Source organism: Chrysemys picta, chromosome 11, assembly GCF_011386835.1.
Source record: "Chrysemys picta bellii isolate R12L10 chromosome 11, ASM1138683v2, whole genome shotgun sequence".
Taxonomy (NCBI): Eukaryota; Metazoa; Chordata; order Testudines; family Emydidae; genus Chrysemys; species Chrysemys picta.
The window spans coordinates 365,385-383,428 of record NC_088801.1 but is presented as its reverse complement, the minus strand read 5'-3'; the positions used below and the strand labels follow the sequence as shown (position 1 = coordinate 383,428).

Below are 18,044 nucleotides of genomic sequence, written 5' to 3'. Positions count from 1 at the left end.
GTGTGAGGAGAGATTAACAAGAGGGGGCTGTTTAGTTTAGGAAGACAATGATGAATGTACAAACTAACGAATGGCAGAGAGTAGGTCGGTCAGGGCTTCTCTTTACCCCCTCTCATAATTCAAGAACAACGGGACACGCGATGAAGCGGAGGGAAGAAAAGGTAAAACTGACACACGGACACCCATGTACATAACACGTACCTCCGCTGTAGAGCTCATGGCCACAGGTATCATGTGCGGGATTCAGAGGAGAATTGGAGACTCAGACAGACAGGCAGCACCTCCACAGTTACACGAGAGAGAATGAAAACACAAAACCAAGTCTCCAGTGTTTGGAAGAGATCTAAACCCTCCCCCTCAGGGCACAAGCCTCCCAGACACTAACTATCTGGAGTTAGGAAGAAAGTCTCTCTAAGGGTGAATTATTCTGCACTTGTCCATTGGGGGGGGGTATCTTGCCCCTTCCCCTGAACCAGCTGGTACCAGCCAGTTTCAGAGAGAGAAGAGGGGGCTAGATGGACGCCTGGTCTGATCTGGTCGGGTGTTTCCTGTGTTCCCATTAGAGTGAATCGAAATGTGTCAGACACTTTACCTCGAAAGGCAACGTAATCAAAGCCAAATCTTGTGTTTTAACAGAGAGAGCTCACCTGGAGAATTACTCTTGGCTGAAGTGAACGTGCGACGTAGGTGCAAAGATGAGTTGCCAGGAAATAATCACTAGCAGCGTGACATCACATGGAAGAATGTGGTCTACTTCTAAAGCAAGTTACTCTTCCAGTAACCACACATCCCTACCTGAAGAAAGGAGACAAATTGCAGAAGCAGCAAAGCGGAGAGCAATTGAGATTCTGAGAGATGCCCTGAAGAAGAAGGACCGAGTGCTGATGGAGAAGCCCCAGGAGCTGTTTTTGGATGATAGTGGAGATCCCAAATCCTGGATGAAACGCCATGTGATACTGACAGAAGAGTTAGTTCGAGATCTCATCTCAGAGCTGGAAGCTGTGAAGTTTAAGGAGGATCTAACCAGGGAAAATAATGACGCATATATTTATTCAGAGTCTGGTGACAAAACAGTGTATTTGTGCCCACTGTTCTGGAAGGCTTCTACACATCTTGGAGAAGGGTCTCAGTCAGGGACTCTTATCCATGAAGTGTCTCACTTCCTGGGGATACGAGATATCAACCATCCCAAGGAGAGTATTGATGTTGCCTTTGCCTGGAGAGGGAAGTTGGCAAAATTGAAAGTTGGTTCAGAACCCAGTGTCCCAGATCTGAATTCCCTTGCGAAAGCACTATTAAATGCTAACAACATTGAGTGTGAATTTGAAATTACCCTAAATCACAAAGGAAAATATGAGAATGGAAAATACACCTGCTGTGGGGAAGAAGCCGTGAACTCAGTTTGTGAGAGAGCTGTGCCTGATGAGTTTCTTACCTGCAATTTCCAGGGAAGGTAAGCAACTCTCCTTTCCCATGGGCAGTGCATGTTGTGGGTGGTTCCCTCACTATTGACTGTATGGCACTGGTGCCTAGGGACCCCACACAGGGATTGCGTCCCCATGGTGCTAGGGGCTGTACTCATGGTGGAGAGACAGCCCTTGCCCCAGGGCGCTCGCAATCCAGGATTATCATAAGGTGCAAGTGGGTGGAAGAAAGACAACCAGGGCAAGGGGTGAGACGGTGACAGTAAAATGAACACCAGGCGCCAGCCCCTGAGCTGGTGCAGACCAGGGTGGCATAGCTCCATTTACTGCAATGGAGCCAACTGCACTAGCTGAGACCTGCTCACACCTCTACGTAACAGCTCACACATCTCAGCCTTCCTCGCGCCAGCCACTGCCAGACTACAGCCATTGTCAGCGTAGTCACGGTCAGACTAGCCACTGCCAGCCAGCCATTGTTTCATTGGGCACCAGGGCAGGGGTAAAGCTGAAGGAGGATTGAAGAGGACAAGGTGGGCGTTTAGGAGACGGTATGAAGGTGCTGGTGGATGAAAGACCAGCCGGCAGTAAGGGATGAAGTAACGGGTAGAGGGAAGGCCGAGGTCAGCGCTGTGGTACTGTAACTCAGGGGTTCTCAACCTTTTTCTTTCTGAGCACACCCCCCCCCCCCGCAAGATGCTATAAAAACTCCACGGCCCCCCTGTGCCACAACAACTGTTTTCCTGCATATAAAAGCCAGGGCCGGCCTTAGGGGCACCAAGCAGGACAAGTGCCCAGGGTCTCACATCACAGGGGGCCCCCGCAAAGCTACATTGCTCCGGCTTCAACTTCAGCCCCGGGGTTCAGCCCCGTGCAGTCGGGCTTTGGCTTTCTGCTCTGGGCCCCAGCAAATCTCATGCCGGCCCTGCTTGGCAGATCCCCTGAAACCTACTCGCGACCCCCCCAGGGGGTCCCGGATTCCTGGTTGAGAATCACTGCTATAACTGACCGGGAGAGGGGCGGGGACTGAACAGGGAAGGGCCCAACCAGCGAAGGCCAGGAGCTGGGGTTTGACATGGGGGAGGAGAGAGAACCAGGGGAGTGACACAACAGGGTGATGTGGTTGGAGCAGAGAGCCGGGAAGCTCATCCCAGGAGGAGGGTTTGAACAAGCCTGAGGGGGAGATGATCAGGCCTGGGCCCCACAAATCAGAACATCTGGTTTGTTTTTTAAGTTAATTTTTAAAGCGGTGTGTGGTGGGGATTGTTTGTGTTTCCCTACCTGGGTGTGTGTTGGAGTCGAACCCTCTCCGTGGAATCGACTCTTAAATTAACCTCTGGGCAGTTTATTCCACAATTTTCCCTTAAGGGTGTTTTCACATTCCTGTAAATCACCGGCTACTGGTCCCTCTTCGAGACACACCACAAGTCTTCTGCAGATGTGCCATTGATCTGATCCAGTGTGGCAATTCCAACGGTCCTAAGTTAAATTCTGGGTCTTTATCCAAATGAAACCTACTGAGGTTCACCCGTCACCAAGGCCCAAACTCAGCCCTGGTCTAAGTGGATGCAGCTCCCATGGAAGTCAATGGGAGCAGGTCCAGACTGCACAAGAAGGTGCAGGAGCAGGGATCTTAGACCTGGAGACTAATTTTTCCTTTTTCCCCCTCATTTCTGTCAGTTTGTCAATAATGAAGGACATTGATGAAATACTGACGGAGTCGTTATTGCCAGCAAGAGACAGAGTGAAGAGACACATAGATGAGCTTCGGGAAATTGCAGATGCTATTGACAAGATCCACAAAGGAGCAAGAATAGCAAACGTTACTGGAGGGGCAGTGGGAATTGCTGGGGGGATAACAACCATCGTAGGCCTCTGTCTCATTCCTGTTACATTTGGAGCATCCCTGATAGTCTCTCTTACAGGGCTTGCTATTTCTACCGCAGGGGGACTGACCAGTGCAGCCGCAACTACCACAGATAAAGTGGCAAGTAAAGTCAAGAGGGAGACAGTAGAGAAGCTCCTTCAGGAGTGTCAGGCTGACATGGATCATATCAAAGACTATGCAGAAAGAATAGCTGAAAAAATCCAAAACTTGAAAGATAATGAAAAGAAAGGTTTTGTGTTTGCAATCCCACAGATAGGTTCAGGGGCAGGACGAGCTGTTCTTAACACCATGAAAATGGTCAAAGCTGGTCAGGTCCTGGCTAATGTTGGTAGAATTGCAAACTTTGCAGGAGCTGCGACCCACGTTCTAACAGGTGTCACCCCGGGGTTAGATACTTTCTTTACAGCAAAAGATTCTATGGATCTCCACAAAGGTGCAAAAACGGAGCTGGCAGCTAAAATCCGAGAAGCCGTCAATGAAATGGAGCAAATGATTGACCATTTCAACGAAATGGTCAAGGCCCTAACTTTAAGGCCCAGCTTGACAAAGCCCTGGCTGGGATGATTTAGTTGGGGATTGGTCCTGCTTTGAGCAGGGGGTTGGACTAGATACCTCCTGAGGTCCCTTCCAACCCTGAGATTCTATGCAGATAAACAAGAGTGAATTTGGGGCAAAAATAAATGGCTCAGTTCTGTAAGATGCTGAATGTCCATCCCCACGGCCTTCCCCAGGGACTGGAGGGATTCAGCACCCCACATCATCCTGCTCTTACGCCTAGCGAGAGTGATGGTCCTACAGAACACACCCACCCCCAGTCCCCACACGCTTTTTATCTATTCACATGCAGGATTATTACATCTTGTGTAGATTATTAAAACAAGGCCTAAAATTACTCTTTGAATTTCTTAGTAGCAGCAGTGGCTAAAGAAGTTTTCCACAATTAGAATTGTAACAGGTGTGCACAGGGCATGCTATAGTTAAGTTCCAACTTCCTTTTTAACCTTGTTCTCTCCCCAGAAGAGGTTGGTTTGTTTTTTTACAGCAAATTCTGAATGTTTCAAGTTTTGGTCTCAGCCCAGAGGGGAATTTTGGAAAATTTGAGACGTTTGGCTCAGCTATTTGAGTTCAATGTGTATTAAGAAAACCACAAACAGCCCCATACGCTTCTCTAAAACAGCTGAATCCATTCTGTTCAAACTTGGCTTGCTTTGTAGAGCTCATTGAGATTTAACAGCCAGGTTTGAAGAAAGTGAGTTATACAGTCTTAATGTTATGACCATTTACCATTACTCATAATGCCCAATAAGAGGGTTTATTCCCTCAAAGGAATTACCATGCAGTCAACTCACTGAGGGGATTTTTCAGACAAGAGCTTAAGCTGAAATCTTGCCTGCTCTGCCTGACTGTTAAAGAGAGCAGATGATGCCTCTCATACGCGGCTGTTTGCCCAATGCCATTGTACAACGTTTCCTTTGCTATTAGAAAGCAACAGAGGGTCCTGTGGCACCTTTGAGACTAACAGAAGTACTGGGAGCATAAGCTTTCGTGGGTAAGAACCTCACTTCTTCAGATGCAAGTAATGGAAATCTCTAGAGGCAGGTATAAATCAGTGTGGAGATAACGAGGTTAGTTCAATCAGGGAGGGTGAGGTGCTCTGCTAGCAGTTGAGGTGTGAACACCAAGGGAGGAGAAACTGCTTCTGTAGTTGGATAGCCATTCACAGTCTTTGTTTAATCCTGATCTGACTGTGAAACCTCCAGCACTCACGAAACTCCAACTAGTACAGAACGCTGCAGCACAACTCCTCAGCAATACAGGCTACTGCGGGAACAGCACACCTTCCCTCCATTCCCTACACTGGCTTCCCACAGAATATCAAATCAAGTTCAAGCTCTCGGTCCTTATATTCGAAGCGTTCCACAGGTGGGCCCAGGGTGTCTAAAGTAGTCTAAAGCTCCAAACGAAGACCATGATTGACAGCTTTGCTCCTCTGCACAACAGAACTCCCTGCCATACGGGTAACATGTATCCTGCAGGAGACAGAACTTTCTCTGGGGCTGGTCCAAGACTGTGGACTGAACTCCAGCAGGAACTAAGGACCATCAGAAACCTCACCACCTCCTACTCCAAGTGCCGGGTGCACTTCCCTCGGCTCTCACTAGTGGCAGCAGACAGCACACAGAAATATAGAACTGTATTTTTAAATCCACCTGCAATTCTCCTCTGGGGAGAAGATAAGAGGAAGAAAGAACCTGTCGCGTCACTTGGTGCTCTTCTGGAAGGCTCTCAAATACAGCTGTGATATGGGCGGTATTAGAACCTGCCTGGAATAGAATCCAGGTCTTGGTCACTTGTGGTCTTTAGAGATCTCATGGCAGCCATTAGGGTGTTTCAGCCAAACTCAGTCTCTAAAAATGCTGTCTCCCCCGTTCCTCCTGCAGCTGCAGTTAGACGTGGTGTTCTTCACTTCCTGCCCATAGCAGCCGTGCGCGATCAATCAGCTTTTTACATTTGGCCCCAGTCACAAGTGAAGGAATCTATTTATTATTTAGATTTGTAACATAAAAAGGCACCATTTACGGATTGGGGCACCTGTGTCATTTAAACCATACACACAATCAGCGGCCACTCCCCCCTCCCCCTAAACCCTCCTCCCCTGATACAAGCCAATAGGTGGGACTTTCCCCACAAAGCCTCCAATCGCTGTAAATATTTGCCCTATCAGGCACCCTCTTTTCAGAAGCTCAGGCAAAAAGAGGGGCCGTGCTGCGGTCCCTGAAGCTCAGCAATCCCTGAATATTTCAAACCAAGTGCACAAGTTTCTTCTCCAGCCTTCAGCATCTGCCCAAACCACATCACCTCAGACAGGGCGGATTGCTTCATTTCTAACACACATCATTTGCTTCCAGGTGTTTTGATCAAATTAACCAGTGATCAGCCTGAGAGGAGGAAGCTTGTGTGACACGGCACCCCATATTCATCATAGTGGCAGGATTATGATATAATTATGATGCATCTTGTACACGATGTGTCATGTGCGGTGTCATTGGAAAAGTTAAGACTTGCTGAATAGGATTATCCTATTTGCGTGCATGTATCATGTTTGTATCGGAAGTTATGCATATTGACTATGGATGTGTATTTCAAGTGTAGTTACACGTGGGTAACACCCACAACTAGCTTGTCAGGTACAACAATGGAGAAGCCAGACAGTGCCAATGGCTCATCGACAACGACAATGAACCACGGAGGAGCTTGGCCTTCCTGGGAACGTTTCAGCCCGTCTGTGAGTAATGGCTGCTAGGACTCAGCAAGGGCATGTGACCAGACCACATGACACTGAACTCCATTTTGGTAGCTGTATTTTTCTACCAACTGGGCTTGGAACCAAGGGTCCCGCCCTATGGAAAAACTATAGAAGGTGGGGAGTGACATCATCTCGCGGCCTCACTCCCCACACAAGAGAATTCCTGGAAACACCTGAGGAACAAAGACCGAACTGGGGGAAGGGCTGGTCACAGGCTAAAGGGATTTCTAGCTTGTGTTTGGAAACTTGATGGACTGCTTGTATCATCAGGCAGGGTGAGAAATTGCTAATTTAAATCCTCTCTAGTATGTTAGGTTTAGTTTGAGTTTTTGTTTATTTGCTAGGTAATCTGCTTTGACCTGTTTGCTATCACTTATCACAGGTCTATTAACTACAGAAAGATAGATTTTATGTTTTATCTTAACCAGTGTGTTTTGAGTGAAGTGACTGGGAATATCTCTGCTCTGTAAACAAAGGCCGTTGCATACCTTTCCAACATCGAGAAGAAAGCGAATTACATTAACGAGCTTGCATAGTACAGATCCCTGTGCAGTGCAAGACGGTATAATTCTGGGTTTATACTCCAGCAAGGGTGCAAGGCTGGGGAGCTGGGAAATTGGCTTCTGTCTGTCCTTGAGTGGCTCAGGTAAAGCACTCAGGTAGCTCAGCTGCGTGTGTGGTGCCACCTGCTGTCATGTTGGAGGATAACAGGGCGGGGGGGGGGGGGGGCGGCGGCTGGCTGAATCACCAGCAGAGCAGTGAGAGAGACCAGTTCAGCTGTATGGTTGGGGGCAAAGCAGTTGCCACAGCTCCCAGACTGCAGCCCGGGGGTGACAGCCCGTCACAACTTGTGCTCCCCACGACCTGGGGGAGTTACAGTTCCATCTACTTAGGAATGTGCTAATGTGGCACCAGTCAGCATGGTGTCAAGGTTAGTCTTACTGTGAAGGGGGCTGGATTCCGGGGAAAGATGGAAAGTTCACTCCCACCCTGTAACCATAAAAATTGTTTATTAAAAAACCCAAATATTGCAGTGAGAGCTGGATGCCTTTACTCTGCAGAGCTGTGATTAGTGAGCTTCAGCTAGAGCGACTGGCTGAGACATTGTTCCGCTAAGTGCCCATACATGGGACCGCCAGAGGCTGGCTTTGATTCTCTTCGAGGGGCAGGGTTTCTGCTCCGTTTACAGCCAGCTTTTTGGGAGGGAGCACTTGACAACTTGCTAGGGAGCAACAATACAAAGGTGCTGCTACATTTTAATGGGTTTCACCTTCGTAGCTGTCACCACCACCACTTGCTGAGCCCCAGAATTTACCGTCATCCTATCTTCCCGACCCTGAAAGATGTACACACCTGGTGAGAGGAACCAGATGGGTCAGGAAGAGTGGCCTTGTGGCTGTTCCCTTGACTGGGAAGCGATCGAGATTCTATTCCTAGTCTCCCACAGACACCCTGTGTCACCCTGGACACGTTGCACGGTCTCTCCTCAGTTCCCATCTGTAGGATTTTACCTGTAAAAGAACTTAAGTAAAACTTTACTTTTAGTAATTTCTGTTATTCCTTTATCTGTCTTAGTTTCAAGTGCTTTGAGAGAGAAATGATGATTATGGTGGTGGTTTGCAGTGGGAGTAGGCAGTGTAACTTTATGCAAACTCCAAACCACAGCTGCCCAAAAAGCCACAATCAAGAAAGGTCATATTTGTTAAGAAAGCAACCTGGCTTAAAATGGAAATTAATGCCCTGTAAAATAATATATTTTATATAAAACAAATGGAAAAAGGGGGAAATGGATAGTAATGAGTATAAATCAGAAGCTAGGAATTGTAGAAAACTGATAAGGGGAGCAACGGGACACAAGAAGGAATCTATGGCCGACAGAGCTAAGGACAATAAGGAGGTTTTTAAAGTATATTAGGAACAAAATGAATCCTGACAGTGGTATTGGCCCATTACTAGATGGAAATGGTAGAACTGTCAATAATAATGCAGGAAAGGCAGAAGAGTCCAGTAAATATTCCTGTTCTGTAGTTGGGGAAAAAAGCAGATGTCATCACATCATATGAGGAGGAAACACTTTCCATTCCAATAGTAACTCAGGAGGATGTATAACAGGAGCTACTAAAGTTAGGTATTTTTAAAATCAGCAGGTCCAGACAATTTGCATTCCAGACGATTAGAAGAGCTGGCTGAAGAGCTCACTGGCTTGTTTACGTTGATTTTCAGTAAGTCTGGGCACACTCGGGAAGTTCCAGAGGACTGGAAGAAACCCAACGTTGTGCTAATATTTGATTTTGGTTGTTGGGACATGGGCCATAAATTGAGGGTTAAATCAGCTGAAATAAGGGCTGTTGCAAACATGACACTTCTTGTTGTGATGGTGATTTGTCGTGATGGTGATTTGTTTCAATATGTAATTTTGTATTTGGAGTATTTGGTTAATTGTCTTGTTTTTATGACAATTTTTGATGTGTGCATGTGACACAATATAGTACCCGTATGTTGGGTTATAATCCCATAAAAGACAAGTTTATAGGAGTTTTCAAAGTGTGTGTTAATTAAAGTTTGCAGTCAGGAGGGAAGGGAAGTTCCATCCACCCGTGTTTTAGGTGTCAGGCAAAAGGAAAAAAGCAACACCCCCCCTCACAGCCCCCATACTGCACCCCCCATGATGGGGATTTGGGGGCCACAGGAGACGGTGACTGTTCTCAAAGCCTCATTGGAACATGTCAATAAAAGAACCTTGAGTCTGTTTGAGCTTCAAGCTATGAGGGCTCAGCCGTTTCAAGCATTTGAAGGTTTAATTGTAACATTTATAAAAGCCAATCAAGCAAGGTCTGTTAGTCCCATTCCGGGGGTACAGGGGTCCAAGCTTTCAACATTAAGTACCATTTTCCCCCAGTGCTTAAACAAAGTGAGACCCTGAGCCTGTAAGTGACTGCGTGTGGCATATTGCCTGGCCTGGATGCAGCCCCATGGACTTCAGCTGCAGCGCCACGTGCAGGATTGGGCCCGAAGGTTTCAACTAGGGCTGGTCAATGTATTTATTTGTTCTGAAAACCAATATACAAAATCTCAGCATTTTCCCATTGATTCTATTTGATTCCAAAGTTTTAAATTTTAATTTCAAATAAGTTAATCAAAAATAAAATTTTACAAAAATATTAAAACAAAACTAAGTTTGTCATGGAAGAAATTTCCTCTCTTTTTTTAAACAATCCCTAGTTTTATTGAATACAAGCTATAAAACATAAGTGTATTTAAACACACAGACACAATGTTTTACCTGCACACGCAGTGTGTATATGTAACCCACAAGGGCATTTATAATAATGTAACTGCTTTCAGCTGAAGCGATGCAACATACAATGTGTATTTTAATTTTATTGTGTGAGTTTCGTAATACTGTAACAAGGAGCTTTGCCAATGTGGTTTCCATATTTCATAATGGAATGATCATTATATTAACCTGTATAACCAATAAACATGTGTGACGAACTGGGTCTGTTCTCGCTGGGGTGTGTGAATGCTGACAGGGGAGTGTGACTAGGATGGTCTGCATTGGGGGATGGGAGACTGACCGAGGGCAAATACCTGAGCTTGTAACATGAGAACCCAGGAGGGGGTTGGAGGCCGTGTGACTCCGGGGCCCGGGAAACTGAACAAAGGCTGTGGGAGGGTTCGCTGAAGGCAGAGGGCTGGAAGCGGGCTGGAGAGATGGCTGGGAGACAGAGATGGCTCTGACCCCCCGAAGGGGGGTGGGCTGGGATGCCCTGGGACCCCAAGCTGGACTTAACTGAGGGGGGCCCTGTTGTCTGTGCCTGCAAGACCTGTCTTGGACTGTATTCCTGTCATCCAAATAAACCTTCTGCTTTACTGGCTGGCTGAGCGTCATGGTGAATCACAGGAAGCCGGGGGTGCAGGGCCCTGAGTTCCCCAATACTCCGTGACAACTGGTGGCAGCGGCGGGATCTACTGCACCCCGTGGACGGCGCTTCCTGCAGTAAGTGACTGGGGAGCAGTAAAACGAAGGGGGATTGACGGGGACCAGGCGTGCTGAAGAGTGAGAGAGAGACGGTTATTACCCCTGGGAGTGTGTGACCAGCGAGAAGGACTTTTGCAGTAACAGGGTCCCCCGGGGGGATCGCAGCGAGTGGTCCCAGGGGCGGAGGAGTCTGCAGCTCGACCCTGGCAGAGAGGGGGTGACCTCGAGAAGGGCTGGCACACTAGGGGTCCCCCTGGGAACTGTGGGGAGCTGTGAGCACACAGGCCGGTGAGTGGCCAGCAGGAAGATGTATGCCAAGCGGCTTAAGAGCGACCTGGTGGATCTGTGCAAGCAGAGGGGGCTGTGCATTGGGAGGCTCACCAAAGAACAGCTCATTGCCCGGCTGGAGGCGGAAGATCGCGCGAATGAACTGATCCCTGTGTCTCAGGGAAGCAGCCTGGCAAATGCAGCGCAGGCACCAGAATCTGTTCCAGCTGGGAGTGGTCAGCCGGCTGCTGAGGGCTTCCCGAGACCCCTCCTTCCTATGCCTAGGGGAAGGGTGGGGAGGAGCCCAGCAAATACCGAAGGCGCCGTGACCCTCCCGGCCAGCAGGGGATCCCCCCGGCGAAGCTCGGCATCCGTGGAGCGGAATTGGCTGGAATGGGAGAAAGAGCTAAAACTGAGAGAGCTGGAGGATCGTGAACAACAGAGACAGCATGAACGGGAGGAGAAAGAGAGACAGCGTCAGCGTGAACGGGAGGAGAATGAGAGACAGCGTCAGCATGACCTGGAACTGGCGAGATTGAAGGGCAGCGAACCCCCGGCTGCGGTGAGTGAGGGGGGACCCAGGACTGCACGGAGCTTTGATAAGTGCATCCTGGCCCCACGCAAGGAGGGGGAGGACATGGATGACTTCCTGGAGGCCTTTGAGACGGCCTGCGAGCTGCACCGGGTTGATCCCGCGGACAGACTCCGGGTCCTTACCCCCTTACTGGACCCCAAAGCCGTGGCATTGTACCGCCAACTGGGAGAGGCAGAGAAAGGGGACTACGAACTATTCAAAAAGGCCCTGCTACGAGAGTTTGGGCTGACTCCTGAGATGTACCGGGAAAGGTTCCGGAGTCAGGATAAAACCCCTGAGATCTCATATCTGCAACTAGCCGTCCGCATGGAAAGATACGCCAGCAAGTGGGCTGATGAGGCCCAGACGAAGGAGGACCTGATTAAACTGCTGGTACTGGAGCAACAGTATGAGCGGTGCCCATCCGACCTGAGGCTGTGGTTGGTGGACAGAAAGCCAGAGAACCCACGACACGCAGGGCGGCTGGCCGATGAGTTTGTAAAGAGCCGGTCAGGGGGTGGCAGGGAGGAGCCCCAAAGGAACAGGCCCGCCGCGATGCAGAGAGAGAGTCACCCTGGGACCTCCAAAAGGGGGAATATGGGGAATCCCCTCCCACGGGGAATGCCCAGCGTCAGGGACAACCGACCGGCTCGAGGGGACCCACGGGACATGAGCTGCTATTACTGCGGCCGAAGAGGCCACGTTCGGGCCCAGTGCCCCAAGCTCAAGGACGGACTGAACAGACCGAACCCGCACCGGGTTAACTTGGTAGAGGCCCAGACGGACGAGGGGCAGGCTTCTCACGCAAGAGGGGCTGGCAGCTTATCAACTGCTCAAGAGAGGGAAGGGCCCCAGGCCAGATCCTCTAGGGGGCTGGATGCTCCAGACTCAGGGTTTTTGGTTTATACGGTGGGCGCGGGGCTGTCCCTCCGGAGAGAGTACCTTGTTCCCCTGGAGGTGGATGGGAGGAAGGTCAATGGATACTGGGATACGGGCGCAGAGGTGACGCTGGCCCGGCCCGAGGTGGTGGCCCCAGATCAGGTGGTGCCCAACACCTACCTGACCCTGATGGGGGTGGGCGGAACACCAGTCAAAGTGCCCGTGGCAAGGGTACACCTGAAGTGGGGGACCAAGGAGGGCCCCAAGGATGTGGGGGTACACCCGTATTTGCCCACTGAGGTATTGATGGGGGGGACCTGGAGAACTGGCCAAGCAACCCCCAAAGGGCACTGGTTGTGACCCGCAGTCAGAGCCGGCGAGGGGCACTGCGCCCTGGCCTTGGGGGGGGTGCCTTGCCTGAGGCGCAGGACCCTAACCTGGTGGGGAGGGAACGCCCAGGGACACGGCTCAGGGAGGCTGCAGCTTCAGACCCAGCGGGCGAGAAAGAGCAGGTGGCCATCCCTGTCCCAGCTGCTGAGTTCCAGGCCGAGTTACAGAGAGATCCCTCCTTGCGGAAGATAAGGGACCTGGCCGACCTCAATGCGGTACAGACCATGGGACGAGGTGGCCGGAAAAGGTTCCTGTGGGAGAAGGGGTTCCTGTACCGAGAATGGGCTCCCCCAGGGAAAATGGAGTCAGGGGGGATCAGGAGGCAGCTGGTGGTACCCCAGAAGTATCGCCGCCAGCTGCTGTGCCGGACCCATGACATTCCCCTCTCAGGGCACCAGGGAACCTGGCGTACCCAGCAGAGGCTGCTACGGAGCTTTTACTGGCCTGGGGTCTTTGTTACTGTCCGACAGTACTGCGGATCCTGTGACCCCTGTCAGAGGGGGAGGAAGGCATGGGACAAGGGGAAAACAGCTTTAGGACCCTTGCCCAGCATAAAGGATCCTTTCTGGAGGGTGGCCAAGGTTAAAAGGGTGGCTCTGAACCAAGAGAGCCCAAAGCACAGACCTCCAGACTGGAGCGCTGGGAGAAGACCACAGCCCAGTTGGAACCCCAGAGGTATGGGGGTGGAAAAAGGGCACAGGCCGCATAAACCTTCCCACATGCGAACTGCGAGTGCCATCAAGCACCCCCGACCTAAGGGGGGGCATGAAACTGGAGGGGCCTGGTGTAATTCTCACCAAGGAATGGGAGGGATGCGGGGGCATCCATGGGAACGGGGGTAGATTCGAACTTCCCCGGGTCACTGGCTAAAGTGACCCTGCTCAGTTCGGTCTCGAAGGGGGGAGAGATGTGACGAACTGGGACTGTTCTTGCTGGGGTGTGTGAATGCTGACAGGGGAGTGTGACTAGGATGGTCTGCATCGGGGGAGGGGAGTCTGCCCGAGGGAACATACCTGAGCTTGTAACATGAGAACCCAGGAAGGGGTTGGAGGCCGTGTGACTCCGGGGCCCGGGAAACTGAACAAAGGCTGTGGGAGGGGTCGCTGAAGGCAGAGGGATGGAAGCAGGCTGGAAGGAGGCTGGAGAGATGGCTGGGAGGCAGAGATGGCTCTGACCCCCCCGAAGGGGGGCGGGCTGGGATGCCCTGGGACCCCAAGCTGGACCTAACTGAGGGGGTCCTGTTGTCTGTGCCTGCAAGACCTGTCTTGGACTGTATTCCTGTCATCCAAATAAACCTTCTGCTTTACTGGCTGGCTGAGAGTCATGGTGAATCGCAGGAAGCCGGGGGTGCAGGGCCCTGAGTCCCCCAATACTCCGTGACACCATGATCCAAGGTGTAACGGCTAAAATGAACAGTCTCATTCATCCCAGTGAGGGGTTAACTCAGCCCCTAGTCAGGATTATTTCATTGTCACATTGTTAACTATTTAATTTCTCTAGAAACCAGCTGAGAAAGGAGCGGGACGGTCACAGGTCGGTGCCGTCTACTGTGAGTGGAGTCTCATTTCAGTGCCTCCAGCATCTGGGAGATCCCACTACTTAGTCTCCACCCCATGAAAACATAGGAATGTAGGACTGGAAGGGCCCCTGGGTCACGGAGTCCAGTCCCTGCTATCACCGGCGACCCAGGCATAGGATCCCATTCATAAACTCCTCAAGAGTCAAGTGTGAGGAGCCCAACAGAGCCCAGGGGCATATTCGAGCCCCCGAAGGGGAGCCAAGCTCAACGGCCCTGTGGAGCTGGGAGCTGCTCGATCATTTCTGAACAGCTGCAGCGTCTGTGAGCCAACGCCTCACTCTGTGGACTCCCACGAAAGGAGTTGGTGTTTTGGGGGGGCCAAGGGAGAGGTGACTCGGTCAGGGTCCACATGGGAAGGAGATTTCTGACCGTAGCCGTCTCTTTAACAGAAAAAGGCAGAACAAGAGCCAGTGTCTGGAAGCTGAAGCTGGATAAATTCAGACTAGAAACCAGGTGTAAACATTGAACAATAACGCTCACCTGCCACTGGAACCGTTGGCCTAAAAGTGGGGGGGGGGCTACAAGTGCCCAAACCGGGGCCCCACCTCCCACCCTGCTCCCCAAGGCACCTCCCCCACACTGCCCCTTCTTCCTGGGCCTTGCCTTTGTGCCACACCTATCCCCCAAAACACCCCTTCCCCCAAACCCCTGCCCCTTCCCCCCAAGGCCCCGCCCTCACGCTACCCATTCCCTGAAAGGTCCCGCCCCCACAGCACCCCTTCTCAGCAAGCCCTCGCTCCTGCACCGCCCCCCACCCCCAAGTCCCTGCCTCCCAATCACTCCCCCCCCATGCCCTCTCCCCCCGTCGCTCGCTTTTACAGTTGGTAAGAAGTGGGAGAGCGTAGCCATGGCCTGCTGGTCCCCCCTGTTCCGGTGCCCCTGACGTAGGGACATGGTGGATTCTCCATCACGTGAAGTCTTTAAATCCGCCCTGGACGCCTTTCCTAGCTCTGCTCTAGCCCAACCAGCTGTTACTGGGCTCGATGCAGAAGTTACCGAGTCAGTCTCTGGCCGGAGTTATACAGGTCAGACTGGACAGGCAGAGGGGTCACCTGAGGCCTTAACTCTAATCTGTGTGTGACCCGTCTGCCAGGTGGAGCCAGCAGCACCCAGGGCCGGGTTCAGGGGTTCCTTTCCATCGATACAACACAGAACCGGCTCGAGCCCCCACCCAGTGACCTGGGGAATTTACACACCACCCCCGGGCGCCTCTGAGGTGCAAAACTTCCCCTCTAGCAAGCACAGAGTCTCAGTGTAGAAAAGAAACTTTAATTAAAGGAGGGAAGTAACTTGGTGTTAATTTGGGGACACACCGCAAACAGGGCTCATAAACATAAACCATGAGTAAAAGACCCACCCCCACATAGGTTGGGCAGTGTCCTTTTCCCCTCAGGTTAAGTCCAGCTACCCAAAAGTCCCTTTCACGTGCCCGACCCATCTCTGCCCCCCACTCACAGTCGCTGTCCTTGGTCAGTGCAGACCCAGAGCTCAACCCCCCCGCTGACTGGGGTAAAGAGGAACCTTACTCACACCGCTGCTCAGGCAATCACTCACTGCCCTCTGCCAGCCACCCTGCCACCTGCCTGCTCACCTCTCTCATCACCCCTCTGCCAGCCACCCTCCCAGCGTGCCCCTCTGCCACTCGTTCACCAGCTGACTGTCAGTCACCGTCTGCTGCCTCTCTGCAGAGACCACTGCACAGCTCCTGGGCTGGGCAGACACACAGTCCTACCACAACTGAGTCCAGCTCTGATTGGGCATTGAACATAACAAAGAAGCTCCTAACAAAGCCTATCAAGCCCTACTCTTTGAGCAGTGAAGGAACTCCTTAAGAGCTTAACAGCCTCCTAACTAGGGATACCTGACATTCGAGCCCCTGGTTTAATGAGGTTCTTTCCACTGAGGGTGGCCGCCTCATTTGGGACAGGTTAAGGACCGTCCTGCTTTCCTGTATTCCTACCCTGCATTCAGTACTAAGGTGATTTGTACCAACACCAGCCTAAGTTGATCACTGACACCGCTGTATGTGCTGAATATGTAAACCGAGCAGGAGCAAATTATTTACATAAACACACCATCGTCTCTTCCCCTCCCAGCGCGCTGTCAGACCCAGCTTACTCATGAACTAAGAGAATTTTTTCACTTCAAGGTCCCAGAAACAAAGGCAAGGTTTTCATCTCGAGGCAAAAAGACCAAAAACATCAAGACACTTGATCATGGCCTTGGATAGACCAAGAGACTATTTAAAAAATAAACGATACAGAAAATTTGAAGCGTCAGTTATTGGTCATTGGGGGTAACATACAGAGTATGGGGGTATGTTGGTGTTTTGGGGCTGGGCAGCACACATAGTATATACAGACTGCAATGTCCCCAATGAGGGGTGGATAACCGGTGGGCGGGATCAGGAAACAGTCGATAAGCGGTGAGGGTCTATCACCCATACGGGAAGTAGAGACAGTCATGGGTATAAGTAAGCGGGCTGGGTAATGGGGATGGGGTGACCCTCACGTGGCGGGATTCAGCTAGGTTTGGTGGGTTCAGGGCTCAGGGGATAGAGTCCAGCAGGGGGTGTGTGTGGGTGCACAAGGTCTCCCCGGCTCACTCTCAGTATTGGCGGTGGCCGGTGATGTGCTCGATGTAGATGTCCCGGGACCAACGGATAGTGTCCGAGACCATTAGGCGTCTCATGAGCCATGCGTAATGATGGCCCACCCCACAGGTCCTCAGCACGCGTTCGTTACACAGGTCCCAGGCACCCAAGGCCCCAACGAGCAGAGCGTCGACGTGCACCTACACTTGACCAGAGCTCGGAGACTAAAAAGCAACAGAGAGTCCTGTGGCACCTTTGAGGGTATGTCTACACTACAAAATTAGGTCGAATTTATAGAAGCCAGTTTTATAGAAATCGGTTGTATACAGCCGATTGTGTGTGTCCCCACATAAAATGCTCTAAGTGCATTAAGTTGGTGGACCGCTGTCACGGAGTATTGGGGAACTCAGGGCCCTGCACCCCCGGCTTCCTGCGATTCACTGCGACTCTCAGCCAGCCAGTAAAGCAGAAGGTTTATTTGGATGACAGGAATACAGTCCAAGACAGGTCTTGCAGGCACAGACAACAGGACCCCCCCAGTTAGGTCCATCTTGGGGTCCCAGGGCATCCCAGCCCACCCCCCTTTGGGGGGTCAGAGCCATCTCTGCCTCCCAGCCATCTCTCCAGCCCGCTTCCAGCACTCCCCTTCAGCGAACCCTCCCACAGCCTTTGTTCAGTTTCCCGGGCCCCGGAGTCACCTGGCCTCCAACCCCTTCCTGGGTTCTCATGTTACAAGCTCAGGTATGTTCCCTGGGGCAGACTCCCATCCCCCGATGCAGACCATCCTAGTCACACTCCCCTGTCAGCATTCACACACCCCAGCAAGAACAGTCCCAGTTCGTCACATCTCTCCCCCCTTCGAGACCGAACTGAGCAGGGTCACTTTAGCCAGTGACCTGGGGAAATAGAAATTAATAGAAATTAATGGAGATATCCCATCTCCTAGAACTGGAAGGGACCTTGAAAGGTCATCGAGTCCAGCCCCCTGCCTTCACTAGCAGGACCAAGTACTGATTTTGCCCCAGATCCCCAAGTGGCCCCCTCAAGGATTGAACTCACAACCCTGGGTTTAGCAGGCCAATGCTCAAACCACTGAGCTATCCCTCCCCCCCTAGGAAGTTCGAACCTACCCCCGTTCCCATGGATGCCCCCGCATCCCTCCCA

At 51.4% G+C, this 18,044-nt stretch overlaps 1 protein-coding gene across 3 annotated transcripts in view; it reads left to right on the top strand.

Annotated features, from left to right (window-relative positions):
• LOC101946673 (uncharacterized) overlaps positions 1 to 10,111 on the top strand; it is a 107,581-nt gene extending 97,470 nt beyond the window's left edge. For 2 of the 3 annotated variants that reach the window (XM_065561312.1, XM_065561313.1), the window contains exons 2-3: positions 637 to 1,453; positions 3,102 to 10,111. In XM_065561312.1, the coding sequence (XP_065417384.1) occupies positions 696 to 1,453; positions 3,102 to 3,873 (1,530 nt within the window). In that variant the 5' untranslated portion in view covers positions 637 to 695 and the 3' untranslated portion in view covers positions 3,874 to 10,111. The remainder of the gene's footprint in view (positions 1 to 636; positions 1,454 to 3,101) is intronic. The other variant, XM_065561314.1, reaches the window with a different exon arrangement.
• The last annotated feature ends 7,933 nt before the right edge of the window (positions 10,112 to 18,044 follow it).